The sequence below is a fragment of the Diadema antillarum genome, unplaced genomic scaffold (genome assembly GCF_040938485.1).
Source record: "Diadema antillarum isolate AM-2024a unplaced genomic scaffold, OU_Dant_1.0 scf00000053, whole genome shotgun sequence".
NCBI classification, from domain to species: domain Eukaryota; kingdom Metazoa; phylum Echinodermata; class Echinoidea; order Diadematoida; family Diadematidae; genus Diadema; species Diadema antillarum.
The window spans coordinates 1,474,082-1,489,691 of NW_027270942.1; the positions used below are offsets into that span (position 1 = coordinate 1,474,082).

General features: G+C 38.1%; 1 protein-coding gene across 2 annotated transcripts; it reads left to right on the plus strand.

Moving 5' to 3' along the window:
• The first annotated feature begins 269 nt into the window (after positions 1-269).
• On the plus strand, positions 270-5,272 carry LOC139715641 (divergent protein kinase domain 1C-like). Of its 2 annotated transcripts, XM_071627198.1 has the most exons (4): positions 270-414; positions 1,828-2,688; positions 3,027-3,232; positions 4,899-5,272. In XM_071627198.1, exons 1-4 carry the CDS (start codon positions 271-273, stop codon positions 4,909-4,911), a joined length of 1,224 nt encoding a protein of 407 aa, XP_071483299.1. In that variant the 5' UTR covers position 270; the 3' UTR covers positions 4,912-5,272. The 2 variants fall into 2 exon arrangements, with proteins under 2 accessions (XP_071483299.1, XP_071483300.1); XM_071627199.1 differs by lacking the exon at positions 4,899-5,272 and having other exon boundaries at positions 3,027-3,236.
• Positions 5,273-15,610: the final 10,338 nt, after the last annotated feature.

The following is a 15,610-nucleotide window of genomic DNA, read 5'->3' on the forward strand; positions in this document are numbered from 1 at the left end:
TGGGGGCTTTCCATGTGCTTGCATAATTTTTCATCTGTCTTTGATATCTGACTGCTCAGATTAATGCCAGTTCGTTTTGCCATCGAGAATTCTTCATTAGTCTGTTTATTTAACATTAAAAAAAAACAATCAAAACTGATACCAAGAGTGATTATCAGATCATGTCAAATATGATAACTAACTGGAATCAACTTGTATCCTGATTCTTTCCAGAGTATGGACCACACAGCAAGAGGGTCTTATTGAATTAGGGACTCCCAGGGAGGCACCATGCGCAGGGTATCCAAGAAACTCCTGTTCAGGAGCCTGATGCTGGGAGCTGTCTCTGTCATCTTGTACCTCGGCAACCAGCTGACACGTCTGCTCTCCTATGAGTGTCCAAACCACAAGGGCAAAGAGATTGTCCAAAATTTGGTGAGTACACATTTGTTGAGTCAGAGGGCAGGAGCTGGAGCTGACTCAATACTCAAAAGGGTGCCATCCACTGTTTTAAAAGAATACTGTAAAATTCTAGATGATTTTCAAAATTTCACATCATGTAGTACATAAATCGACAACTCCATGTATAGATTTGTGGAATTTATTGTGGTCCTTGAGCAGGGAAACCAATACTCTGAAAAATCTTTTAAAAACAAATTACACTGAACAATGATGATGACATAGGACACTCGCCTATTTTAGCAATGTAGCACTAGCAGTGTAATTCTATTACATTACCGCTTGCTTAACAAGTTCACCTGTGTGGAATTAAATCTATGCGTGTCTTCTTCTTTTGGTCTGCTTGCTTGAGCCGCAACTGTTGCATTCCTATGGGGAGGCTGCCATGTAATCATCGTTGTTCATTACAATTTGTTATAATTTTTGATAAAATTCTAGTTCCACCTCCCGATCACTATAAATTCTGAAACTTTGTACTCGGTATAACTAATTTATAGATGTTCAAAAGTTAAAGTCTGAAAATCATCCAGAGGTCTCCTTTAAACTGCAAATCAAAACAAAGCAACAAAACACAATGAAGCAGACACACACTGTCACATGTTGCTCAATACATTTTGCACATGTGACTCCTTTCTAACAGTTTTCTTCTTTCGGTGTCACCGTTGCGGGATAAGAAGGCTACATGTATAACCGTTCTTGATGTCAAAGTAGTGAAATGTTATCAGAAAATGTGAAAAGAATTCCTGATTTGCGACAAATTTTTCTACTAACTCTGTATAATGAAAGAGCGCTGGACTTACTGCTTGAAAGAGCAAGGGGAATAATATTATATGAATTTTATCACTTATTGTCAGTAATACCTGTAAGTGGAAGGAGTATCTACATGTACATTTCACATTATTTATCATATTTGTGGAATTCTGTTTATACTTGCTTTACAAAGTTTTATGTTGTTCCACCACTGTGACTTCACAGCTTGTTTTGTAGCCTTCTTATCTCAGCACAAGGTCCTTGCTTAACTTAACTTTCTTAACTTAAATGTTCTGATTACAGTGATTTTCTCTCTCTTGAACTACAATGTAGTATGTCATATAATACACTAACTTCTAGATAATTCAAAGTTTGCTTGTCCGTGGTCTTTAACAAAACCTATGTCATTAATTTAGACTTTTCAACATTGTATTAGAATTAAATATACTTTGAACAAAAAGAAAAAAAAACAACAAAATCATGAAATGGCTGAAATGAATAGATATCTGAAACACACTTCATCAGAAAGCTGAGCTCAAGATCTGAATGTGAGAAAAGTTTTGCAAGAACACTTAAAGGGTGAAATTTGTGGATTACACTCGTATGTCATAAATTGTCACTTTCATTTTCTTCCTACAGTGTCTCCTGTATAAAAACAGCCTCGTGGATGGAAACCTGTGTGCAGACCTCTGTGAAAGCGGAGCTCTCAAGTATGTATCCTGCTTTAACTATCTCAAGGGCAAAGTCGTCTTTCAGGGGACATGGAATGGTGAGCCTGTCATCCTCAAGTCGAAGTTCAGCCAGCTTTCGGACTACTCTCAGCCGTATGCTTCCGTTATTCGTCAGAATGGTGATATGAGAACCATTGTTCCCGACATGGGGCTTTTCAAATCCATGGTGCGGCACACGGTTGAGGGGCAGTTTGGCTTTGACCTTAAACTCTCAGAAGAAGAGCTCTTGAAGCGTATGTGGAGGGGTGCGGGCCAGAGTCGCATGGAGGACCTCACAGAGCCGGAGATTGTGAGTCTGTGGGCGCTGCTGCAACAGGAGGAATTTGTCGCGTTCCAGTACTGGAATGGATTCCACCATTATCCTCAGGTGCACGGCACATGTGGCCACTTCTACATCTTGGAGAACGTGCCACCGGGCTTTATTCTTAATCCGGGTGTGGTCAGTGTCCAGGAACAGCTGGCCTCACTTCCCTGGCTGAACCGTGCCAGGATCGCCCTTGGCATGATGGACTTTGTCGCGGCGATGGATGGCGCCTTCCCCGAAAAGCTCCACCTGTGCGATGTGAAGCATGACAACTTTGGCGTCAGCGCAGACTTTGTGGTGAAGGCCATTGACGTCGACATAACATTCTACCAAAATCAGCTGGACATCACGCTGAATCAGCCAGATTGCACCAGTGATGCAGACTGCCATTTTTTCGACTGCAAGGGCACATGTGACATGGCTGCTGGGAAGTGCAATTCCCAGAGGAAAAACACAAATCTCCAGGTATATGAACTCCTACCCAATACTGCATGTGATACTGTAAATGGGGAAATTTTCACAGTACATTAATTTTTGCATATTTCAGACAACTTTTGGTGAGCTCAAATTTTAGAACCTGTGAAAAATATCTTGACAATTTTCCATGCACATTTTGAACTAGTTGAATTATGAGCTTCATCATGATCCTTTGGGATGTGTTGCATTTGTAGTGACTGCTTCTATAAAAAGGGGAAATGATTTCTATGTGCAGAGATTTACCTGTATTATACACAAGAATCTTACTGCATTTTCTCAGCATCATCTGAATGTGTTCTGTTCTGTTTTGTGTTTTCTTGTCCCAGGCTGTATGTTCAGATATCTTCAGTCGACATTTTGGTACCCCAGGCCTGCTCAGATATCCACCCACACAAGTTGCAAACCAGCTAGACTTGGCTCTCCAGGACTGTCTACACCAAACAAGGCTTCCATCCAGAATGAAAGTTTCCGAAACAGCTGTTTTCAAGAGACTATTTGAGCTGTTAGAAGAAAGTCTCAAATATGTGGAAAGGTAACACTAGAGGAAATCAAAATTGCTTCAGGTAGTGTAAAATTTCATTTGTGGTTTTAAAGGCTTTATAGCACCTCATGGAAGCATTGTCAGTCTCCAGGTAAATAAAAATGGTCACTGTCATGATGGAGATTAATAAATTTATAAGGTTTGTGAATTTGAATGTTCACTAGCTGCTGTACCAATATATCTGGAATGCTATCGTGTGCTCTGAATGAATTTTTGTAGTACATTATCATGAAATCAGCTGCTGCAGAAAGGACAGGGTTTCTTTTTATGCCTCCGCAACGAAGTGGCCGGAGGCATTATGTTTTCGGGTCGTCCGTCCGTCCGTCCGTCCGTCCGTCCGTCCGTCCGTCCGTCCGTCCGTCCGTCCGTCCGTCCGTCCGTACGTCCGTCCGTCCTGTTTTGTTTTTGTCAATATCTCAAGAACCGTGTGGTGGTTTTACATCAAACTTGGTATGAGGGTATATCCTTGGGGGATAATACTTTGTGTGGATTTTAGGGTCACAGGGTCAAAGGTCAAAGGTCACAGGTTATTTTGTGAAAAAAAAAATTGAAATTTCATGTTTTTCTCCATATTTCGCAAATGGTTCAAGGTATCTTCATGGAACTTAGTATATATGCTTGTACCGATGGGCAGTGATTATCTAGGGAAGTTGGGGGTCATGGGTCAAAGGTCAGGGGGGTCAAAGGTCAAGGTCAACTCCTCAAAATATCACTACTTTCCTTAAAATGCAATATGCCTGAAGGTTTTTTTTTTAAAAACTTGATGTATGGCATGTATTACCCAATGTATATTTTTGGGGAAGTTTCTTGCCAAAAGGTCAAAGGTCAAAAGGTCAAAGGTCAAGTGAAAGTGCTAAATTGCACTTTTCCCTCCATATCTCGAAAGTAACTCGAGGTATCATCATGAAACTTACATATTTATGCATGTTCAACCTAACAGTGATTCTCTTTGGAACTGTGAGGTCAAAGGTCAAAGGCCAGGTTTAGATAATGCTATTTTCCCATTTGATACTGAAATTATACTTTTTCTCAATACCTTGAAAATTACTCAATGCATAAACTTATAAAAGGGTCAAAAGTCAAGTAAAAATCATCAGTTCCCCAAATACCTGCACTCTGACATTTTAATCATTCATCCAATTGAACCTAGTTCTAGGAAAGTGAACATTCAGCACATTTGTGTCAAACTTGTCATTTTAATATTTTGCCAATTGTGTGAAACTGTCATCACACATTGTCAAGACATTGTACTATAGGCCAGAACCATGCATTATGGCGGAGGCATATCAGTAGCCGTAGCGATATATCTAGTTTCTTTTTCTTTTTTTTTTTACTGCCTTGTTAAGAAGACAAATAACATCAGGTGTAATGATGGATTACAGTATAATACATCTTTAGAACTATGTAGATGTCACATGTTTGATATGATACAAAACCATGAAAGCATTGTAATTTATTAGATTATGGAGGATAGAAACCGATATGTACACTTCAAGAGAGCAGTAGACTAAATTGATGCAAAGCTTTGGGTATATAAGACTTGCATGTTCACATGAAAGTTCATCTTACAAAGTACTTTTATTCGCCGGCAAAAACAACACTTGTATTAGTCCCATATACCCACATATGTGTTTGTTCTTACTATGCATATTCCTAGGCATGTTTCGTAGCATGGCACAATCTTGACTGGCCATCCGATCAAGAAAATTTGGGAGATGTATCTTCAACCATTGGAAACAGGAATAATGATGAACCAGATCTGTACAACACTCGGATGACTATTCAAGTTGCTGATTAAGTAACAGTTTCTTGATTGAGCATATCACTTTATATTTCATAGTAACCTGAGGATGCCTTTGAAGGCACATAGAGAGAACACTGTTTATGGATACTTTTTATCATAGTGTTTATTTTCATGAATTTTGCAAGTGTGCTGATATAGGCAAAATTAACAACCTTGCAAAAAATACTGCCTTCTTTATATAGCAAATGTGCTGTTTATGATCTTCAATGTGAGAAATCATTAACTCTTCCCCTGAAATATAAAAATACTTTGTAGGTTTCATTCTATCCATGTGGTTCTCAATCACGAATGTCTGTCATGTCTCACTTTATAGAGAAATTTCATATCTTGGAAATATATGTTATAAACAGTAAATGGAGATAAAGGGAATTTGTGCATTTATCAGTTCATATTCATTATTTTTAAGGGTTAATCTGAAATTCAATACATGATAATTCATTGACAGAGCCATGTGATGGACAAAATCAATACTGAAATTTTACATCTCACAGATACAGTATACATCTGATGTTTTGCTTTGCAAGGGTGAGGAAAAATGATTTATTGTAGTAATATTGCGTAGCAATAAATTGCAGTTGAAACTGAAATAATCATTGAGCGTAGCCGCCAACCTTTTTAATATGGGAGGAAGGAATCCATAATTTTTTTAACCCGTTGAGGACAGACCTATTTTGCTATAACACGCATTTCCTATGGACACCTGCCCGAGTATCCTTGGGACTCATCCTCTATGGGTTAAGGGCTATTAAGTGCCCTCATATAAAAGGGGAGGGAGGGAGATGAGGACTTCCCCCACATCCTTCCCTTGATAGGAACTCTTTTTTCTTTTCTTTTCTTTTTCATCACTTGTTTGGCTTTCTCCAAGGAAGTTTTGGGCTGATTGATTGACGCATGACTCATCATCATTCTTCTTACTGTCTGCTTCTTCCAAGTTTGTCTCATGGTTATTATCGGTATTGACCTGACAAGGAATGTGTTATGAATCGGGAAAGAACTCCTGCTCTCCTTTGAAGTCATGCTCGGCACCGTCGAGAAGTTATTCACTCAACGGCTGGTTGTACCCAGGTGCTTTGGCAAAAGAGAGCATCGGTATTAAAGCAGGACTAGAGCTGTCGCAGCAGAGGAGACTTCCCCCTGCAGCAGTTTGCTCTCTCTCTCTCTCAGTCAATGTTCTGGCAGCAATGACTGTGTGTGCCTTGGATTGGAGCAGTTAATCAAACTGCAATGTAAAAATTACACTTTTATCATCAAAAAGTGGTAAACATGCTGAAACATTCTTTAGCAGTGTACTTCATTTAAAAGATCAAGTATGCCACACTGAAACCTGCATGCGCAAATGTGCGCAATGTGGAAATACATTGAGCTACATGTAGCAAGAGGACCTAATTTTCATTTATTTGAATTTTGTGCATTATGAGGAGAACTAAAATACTTGTTTATAACATTTGATTCTTTCCTTTATTGTCCTAAAAAAATTCTAAAAGAAGCGTATCATTCAAAATTTTACAATGAAATACAACTTATGATTAAATGAAATATGAAATGTTTTCTGCACCTCAAACTTTCGTCTTGGAGCTAGGGCAGTGCCTATCATGACCTCAAATTTGCAGAGGAATGTTAGACATCCAATGTAGTGCTTTAGAACCAGAACATTGTTTGTATGGAATACAAAAAATTGCCACTCCATCTGGGACAAAACCCTGACTCACTATGACACTTGGCTCCGTATGTTTGATGGCCAGTGAAAGTAGCTTGTTTGACAGTCTGATGTGGAGTTGTTGATGGATGCATAGGTCATCCTTTCTGTTCGAGAGGATATTGGCTTTCCGATAACTGGGTATTATTTATGGCAGGAAAGGGCACTAAAAGCCTTCAATGTCATCAACAAGTGAAGAGAGGTGACATCAAATCAGATCCCTTGTTTAGAAGATGATTCAATGAGACTTTTTACCGTGACGACCCGGTACATACACTTGCACTGTAAAAGTTTTAATCTGTCTTTGTTGCTGCAACTTGTCCCTTCCGTAATGCTAATGTAGAGATCTGCTGCTTATAAAATGGTTCACTTCAGTAGCGGAGCTCTAAGATTTGATGGAACTAGACTTTTCTGTGATGTCTCAGCAATGCTCTTGGATATCTGTTGCTTATACTTATAGTGGATTCCAGTGTTGAATACTTGACTGACCCTCAAATGGGTTTCCAAAAAAGAAATGAAATGAAGATGTCAGCTTCACTCTTTTCATGATGAATCTCTAGTTAAAATCATTCATTAAATGCTCACTAATTCCTCTTTTTCAGCTATTTTCATTCAATATACTTGATACAGAAAGTGATGGAAAATACAAATTCTTTTCACACAGATTGAGAACTCGAAATCTGCTTGAAAAGGTCAAAATGATTCCACTGAATCGAATTGGTTGGCAGCTATTATAACGTGTGATACAATGTGTGTCTTTTTCAGCACTGTTTACTTCAATTATGAATTCAAGCAAAGATGTGCAATACAATCATCATTGACATTCATGAAGAGATTAATCTTGTGATGTGAAGTTTTCAAATACTGTTGTGACATCAAACTCAAGTCGCCAATCTTATTTCATATACTGCTTCAAATAAAGGATACTTATTTTCATTGTGTATAACAGGGCTGTGTTGTTGATAATGGGATGTTGTAAGATAAATTTGAGACTGCGGCAGGTTGGATATATCATAGCATAATAACATTGGTGTTTCCCAGATGTATTGAGATGTTACTTTTGCTTTTCTTTGGATCATTTATGGCCAGAAATTTTTAAAACTGCTGCCATCTGGCACTGTCTGATGTGAATGCTTAGAAGCAGAGGGAATCGTTAACCTGTTCCTCCTGCAATTCTCTGAGAGCCTTCAATGCCAAAAACAAGATTCTTTTTGCAGGTTGACAGACAATGGACAGGGTCGACCATGGAAGATCATGGTCACATCATTAATCCACACATTGTAGGATGGAATATTGGAAAGTTGAATCTTATAATCACTTATTTTTGTTACAGCGATGCAAGGGTTGTGGATGGGTATTTTGGAGAAAGCACCCTCAAAGTACAGTAGAAAGGCACCATCAAAATCGAGTGATTATTTGTCGTATTGACACTTTCTGGCAATTTGAATCTATGTTAGTGGAAGTGTGTAGACAGGAGGGGGGGGTACAGTTTAGGCGTATCAGTTATATGTAAATTTGTTTGTTTGTCATGAGCAGGAATCTCCTTTATGCAAATCACTTTGTGTATTCACAAGTTACATTTTGTATGTGCTTGCTGCCATTCATTATTGGGCTATTTGCATTATAGGCCTATATTGGATGACCTTATGATGCATTCCACAAAATGTTTAGATAAAGTGAGGGAACATTTCAGGAAATCCCATGAAGTAAAGCCATCCAGCAGAATCATTCATTAGAAGCAATCATTAAAGGCCATGCAATGTGATCAATTACTTTATGCAGGTGGAATGATTCATCCCTCTGTCTGCATTCCACCTGTTGATGCAAACCTTGAGGCTTTTAAAATGGAGGCTGCCTCGGTGATTGCTACAACACAGCCAAATTATGCAAGGTGCAGTGTGCAGTAGGTGGCGTTACTGAGGTCATTATGCAGTGACTTGGCAAATTCAACAAGTCACATGTACAATGTCACTTTAAGATTTTTGTCCGAGATTCACAGAGTATAGTAGGAACAACACACGGAGAAGAGGTAATCGTAACAAGTTGATGACGTCTGTACAAGTGCTTGTGAAGAAACGATCGCGTCTGCTCTGATGTAGTAGCCCATGGGAAAACTGTTACCTGTACAGTACCTAGAAATGTTGTATCTGCTCTATGGGATACAAACATGTCAAGTAGAGACAACATTCTGGCATTTATACTGTGTAGCTAACATGCTGATTAGATAGTAATGATATTGCAGAATATTGCCTGAACTGGAAACACACTCAACAAGAAACACAAATCAGTTGTCAACATAGGGTAAGCAATATGTCAAATGCTAGCACTCTCTGATATATACAAGGTAAAGACAAAAGTAGGCATGATGTACAGTGCAAGGGGAACTTGTTTTGTGGTAGGGACAAGAAAAGAAGAAGCAAGCAATGTTTACAAATTTGTGACCTGCTATTTCAGGGTGCATTTGAACGCTCTCCTAAAGCGAACTGAACTGTACCGTACCTGTGCCAGAGGAGCGCTCAAACGCTCCTTTAAAAGTGTACCGTACCAAACTGAACCAAGCCAAGATGATGGACCACTTCCCAATGTGCTCCAAAAGGGAACCACAACCATACCAAAAGATCGCATGTGAAGAATGTGTGTAACATGCATGTACATCATCATGCAAAGAGTTCCTTCTCTTTGTTCTGGACATCTGTAAGTAGTTTAACCTGTTGAGGACAGACTAATTTTGCTGCAACACATATTTCCCATAGACACCTGCTTGAGTATACTCAGGACTCATCCTAAACGGGTTAAGCATGTCAGGTGAATGACCCTCTTGCTATAAGATGTGTGACCCCCTCTAAAAATAACTTGTATGCTACGCTTTCTCAACAGAGTGCTCGAACGCTCCAAATCTGGCAGAGTTCAGTACGGTGTGCTTTGGTTCAGTTTACTGTTGTTCGCTTTAGAGCACTCGAACGCACCCATAGAGTCAAATTCAATGCTTGATGTGAAGTGTAATTCCCTGTAAGATTTTTGTACAATAAGCAACACATAGAGTATGGCTCTAATGTTCCTGATGCTACATTGCCGAAGCAGACTGTGCTGTTCCATACGGCACACAGCATTAATTTGACCAACATTCCATCTTTCACCATTTCTGTGCTCTGATCTCCATTCGGTACGCACGCTGGAGAGCTTTCTTTGCAGATTGTCAAATTTGTCTTAAAACTGATTTTCAATGGTTAGAAATTAGTTTTGTAATCCCCCTAATCCCTATTATGTTGCCATGGATTTCCTGTCTGACTGACATAGTGTACATCATAATGCATGCATGGGTTTGCTATCAAACTTACAACTACATTGTAGGTCAAGTTTGCAGGGATTATATTGAATACTGATGAAAAAAAAGTTTGAGTTCTACAGGTAGTATCCACTGTATCCTGTGAATACCTACATTGTAATCAATGAAGCAGCCTGTATTTAGAAGGTGACAAAAAAGAAGTGATTGCTGGGCGAGTGGCAAGCCACTTTGTGTGGTATCACATTTGTAATACATGTATATTACACCTCTCCAGGTTCAATATAAAGGGCTGTGTTACGAGGGTATTTTGTGCAGAGAAACTGAGCGATCTGTAGAGTTCATTCCAGTCCCTCCAATTTTTTGCCAGATGACATGGTAGTTTCTCACTCTGAGGCTATTCCCTCTCCTGCGGCTCAAATTCCAGAACATCATTTTCAAAAGATGTGGGCGGTGCTTGATAGGGGTGTCATTTCGTGGTCATGTTGCGAATAGATGACTTTAAAGTGTCATCCTCTGAGAGAGGAAACCACATATGACCCCGGCTCTGTCCCCCCCCCCCCCCCCAAGTTGTCAATGGATGAACTACTGCTGTCTTCACAAAGAGCGGAAACGACCTTTTGGCAGAGCATCTAGCTCAGTTTTGTGTTTGTGATTGGGTCATTTAAAAAGAAACCACGTTCTGGTTGCTCTTGGTTTCACTTGATTTCATCTGGTGAATAGATGATGATTTGTCATATATTCTAGAGGACAGCTTGTTCTTAGTCATGACTCAGTGATAAAAACTTCGACTTTGTGAAAAAATTGTACTGTAACAACAATAAAAAAAAAAAGAGGTAGAGAGAGGGGCGCGGGAGAATAGGAGGGAGAAAGAGATAAATGATCATCACTGGCGTATTGATGATGGATTTTTTTTTTTTCATCATCACAAAAGGCATTTATCAAAATATGGCCTCCTTTTGGGGTCATACCTTAATCCTTTGTTTGTTTGTTTAAGCTTTTGTTTGCTGTTTTGAAAATTCCCCTGAACCTGCAACAGCATTTTCTTCATACTTTTGTCACAGGAAGTAGCAAAAGGTATCGAGGAGAAGGCATCAAGGTGTATTTGAATCACACTTCACAGATGATGACTTGCAATAGAAAATGCTTAACCCGTGAGGGGTGGGTGGAATGTGGCTTGTACATGTATTTCAGCGTCTGCCTGTAACTAGTGCCAACATTGTATGAGTGTTTCATTCAGAATTTTATGTTTTAAATCGTACAGTCAACACTGAATGCCTGACATGGACTTGGTGCAATAGACACAAATTAATAAACATTGTAGATTATCACTTTGAAATTGTAGGAGTTCTGTGTAGTTTATAGACAGTGTGAAAATGAGGCTGTATTATCAAATGTTATGATGTTAATGTAAAGCACGAAGCCTGACAGCTCTGTGCAACATCATGAGGAAAAAAAAAAGCCCCAGGTTTTTATACTTGTCATTTTTCTTTTGTCATGGTGTAATGTGACTAGTATTGCCCATAAAAAAAAAAGAGAGATGTTTAAAATAAGACAATACAGATTTTGTGTTCACATTTATGGATGTTCGCTGTTCAGTACATTTTATATGGAATCAAATTCAAACAGGATGTTATAGAGTCTGGACCATGTTGTTTTCCTAGGGTGAAATTTCCCCACTTGTGGCACATAATGTGTTGGAATGCAGGGAATTTTATTTTCCATAGTAACATTCTTATGCTATTAAGTACAGTGCACTCTCATATAAAAAACATGGTTATAACAAAATTCTGGTTACAACGAAGTAAAAGTTCAGGTCGCAACATTATCCACTCTAAGTGTTTTTATTGTTTATTTGTTTGGTTATGATGAATTTTCAACATAACAAAAGAAAAGTGTCCGTCCCGAGGACTTCGTTTTAAAGGGAGTACACTGTATTGATAATATTGTAGTCACTACACAGCCATGACTTACAATGCTCAAAGCCAAATGGTTCTCTCTTGACTGTTACCAATCATTGCAACATGCAGTCAAACCTCTTCATGAAACAGGCCTCTTGTATATTTTTGAAATTTGTCATTTTTCTTTATCCTGTTTGTTTGTTTGCTTGCATGTTTGATTTTGCATTAATTATGTTGCCTTGATGTGCATGCTCTGATGTTTGTTTTTCCAATAGTCAAACACATACCAACAAATTTGAAATCTTCCATGCAATTATCACATTTGTTATAGTAAAAAGGATGAAAAGAAAACCCTTGGATCGCAAATCAGGGTTATGTGGTATTACCACTCTTTCTCCCTTATTCACTTTGTTATAAGGTAGTCACATGCAGCTGTTTTGATTGTTTTTTTTTCCAAAAAAAAAAACCACCCCTTCCAAAAACAACAACAACCGAAGACGATTTGTAAAATAAAATCATGTGTTCATGAAATGTATTTTCACTTGATGTATATGAATTTATCAATTTGTGCACAAAAAGTCGAAATCAAGTTTGTAGATACAGGGTGGTCCACAACTTGAAATTTGAGCATGTTGCAAGCTCAGAATCTGAGAATATTGCAGAAATTGAATATGCGCGGAGCGCACACAATGAGTACATAGTACTCAATATTTTGCTGCTTATCTCTTTGTGCTGCTTACATTCAATGTTCTCTCTCATGTTTTGCACACAAATATCTAAGTACCAGGTAGTTTGATGTTTCTTATGTTATGCACATGTTTTGCACATTTTTGAATACTTTTACTTTGAGCTTGTTGCAAATTCTTGAGGATGTTGCATAGCATGTTGCTGGCTTTTTAGGATGTTGCACAAGAATTTTAGCATGTTGCAGCGACATGCTAAAACCCCTCGTGGACCACCCTGAGATACACTGTATCACTCTTTATGCAATAATATGACAAGAATTTCCATCTTTTACTTCGGTTTCCATAATGTTCAGACGTGAAGTATTTATACATTTGCATATGTTTGGGTCTAAGTTATTTGATTGTTCATAATTGTACAATTTTCAGTTGTAGCAGCGTCAGTGCTATGATGTTTGGAATCATTTTAAACCCAACAAAACAAAATTGATGTTTGATTTTGAACGACATCACACGTGTGGGTCTCTCTGATGTTAAGCCCTGCAATTACATGTATGTGTTTCATGAGAGGGTTATGAGCTGAGAAAGAAAATTATGAAGGCTGCATGCCTTTTTGATAATTTGCATTCTGATCCGTAAAGAGAAATGAGTTTATGTACTGGTAGTTGAAAGAATTAGGCCTAATACGACTCTAGTAATTTTCTATTCGATGTTATGTTGTTCATGTCATTGGTGGTAGTCGTTGGCTACAGTCTTGAATTAAGTATGTGTGCCATCATGTGACTGTGACGCGGTAAATGATGTTAGAAAAATGCACGGTAAGTTGTATCAGGAACTTTTTTTAAAACCCATCTATGACTTTTTAATGCAAATTATCTTGGAAGTTTGGGTGGCTGAGTAATAGTGAAGATGGTGCTCATGCAGTGTTGATTTAACTTTTGTATACCCATAAAGCAAGAGAGAAAAGAATAGCTAAAAACGTGCAGTATTGATGTGATGCGGTTTTGCCGTCTTAGCGATGTGATAATAAATAATTATGTTTTTTAATGATATGCAGAAGTTATAACTGTTTCCAATTTATGTGTTCAGATTTCACTTTAGGAAGCCTTTCCCTGATGCTACAAGCACATCAGCTTAGAAAGAGAGAGAGAGAGAGAGAGCGTAAGAAAGAAAAAGCAAAGAGAGGAAAAAAAAGATTAGTGGAGAGAGAGAGAGAAAAAAAAGGAAAGACGGGAGAGGAGATAACGCGGGAGAAGGAAAGAGAAAAACAGCAAGAGGGAAGCGCGCGTGTGCGTGTTTTGCAAGTTAATTTGCGTATGACAATATCCATACTTATTTGTGATTATACGGGGGGTGGAGATCAAAGAGAGGGTGCCCCGGGACGGAGGGGAAATGAGAACGGATTAGGGAAAGAGGTGGAGGAGAAAGAGGAGAAAGAGGAGGAGGAGGAGGAGAGAGAGGGAGTAAGAAGATAAACTCAGATCTATTATTAATTAATCTGACCGGAAATCTCAGTTTCACGCCCATTTCAAAATTATCTGGTTTGGATTAGCGTGGCTCGCAGACAACGCTCTGCTTTGGCACAAGGAGTAGGAGTAGTTGAGGAAAGAGCATCAGCTTTTATCACAAACGAACACCAAGTTAGTACACTTGTAATACAAAGGGCGCTATACCCATGTCAAACGTTAAAGGGGGACTACAGACCAGTCAAAAGTTAGTCTGAAAAGAAAGAGTAAAATTTTACACAAGCATAACCGTGAAAATTTGATCAAAATTGGAGGAAAATTACGAAAGTTAATTACGAAAAATGTTTTTTTTTCACGAAAACATTTCTTGAACAGTCAACATCGTATGCAAATAGTCGATGTCGTCGCCTCATGACTTACCACAAGTATAATTTGTACAAAAAATCTTGAAATTTATCATTACTATTATTTTTTTTATCAAACGCGATTAGGCCACAGTCTCAATCCTTACATATCTGACTGATCATTATTTTGAAGTTATTCAGCCAGGATTAATTATAATCCTTTATTTTACACTTTGATAGAAGAAAATTTTTATTTTCGTCATCTTTTTTTTTTGTACACGATCAATGAAAAATTGTAAGGTAATGACATCATTAGTTATGTTCACTCATTTGCATATTCACATCATCTATTCGAAGACTGTTTTGCAAAAGTTAGCGAATCTTTGAAATTTCGTAAATTCCTTACTTTTAATCAAATTTTGATCAAACTTTGACTGCTGTGCTTGTAACATTTTACCCTTTCTTCTGAAATAACTTGTAACTGGCCTGAAATTACTGTAGATTTATTTGTGTGATGCATGCCTTTATCCTGTACTCTACTGTCAATCCCAAATTCGAGAATATGACTTCGCCTAGTTGTTTTTATGTAAATGAAACAAATAGGGCGTTACCAAGCACTTTTTATGAGTATCCACTGACGATCAAATTTAGAGGCAAAACTTGTTGTTATAGATACAGAGTGAATAATCATATGATTGTTGTAAGATATCAGTAAGTAGTCTTTTTTGATCAATAATTACCGAGCCAGAAAAAAAATCTCTCCAAACTGCTTTTAAATCGTTACTTCGGACGTCATGCCTTCCTGTATTGTCTTGAGGAAAAAAAAAATCATCTTGGATTCAACAAAGCTCGTTATTCTCGTTATTCACCCTGTGAATCATAATCTCCGAGCAGAGATCTTATCAGTTCGATGGGCAAAATCTTTTAAGAAACTTAATATTCCAAACAACTGAGTGCGTTTTCGTGTTCGTTTTTTTTGTCATTCTTACAAAAACGCATCTTCATGTACGACGTTTCCGTATTGTCGTTATACTTTTATCCTATTTCATTGTAGTATGAATTACTGCATTTGTTTTTGTTTTTGTTTTGTTTTATTTTCAACAGACTAATCCCTGTCCCACCCAGTGGAATTGACAGAGCAGCTCACACTGTCATGTCAGACTTCTTGAAGGTATACTTAATTCATTATATT

Excerpts from the sequence above, each read along its gene's own strand:
- LOC139715641 (XM_071627198.1), top strand. The coding sequence starts at position 271 with ATGCGCAGGGTATCCAAGAAACTCCTGTTCAGGAGCCTGATGCTGGGA. Across the intron at positions 415-1,827 it reads AAGAGATTGTCCAAAATTTG|TGTCTCCTGTATAAAAACAG; the intron begins GTGAGTACACAT and ends TTCTTCCTACAG. Across the intron at positions 2,689-3,026 it reads GGAAAAACACAAATCTCCAG|GCTGTATGTTCAGATATCTT; the intron begins GTATATGAACTC and ends TTCTTGTCCCAG.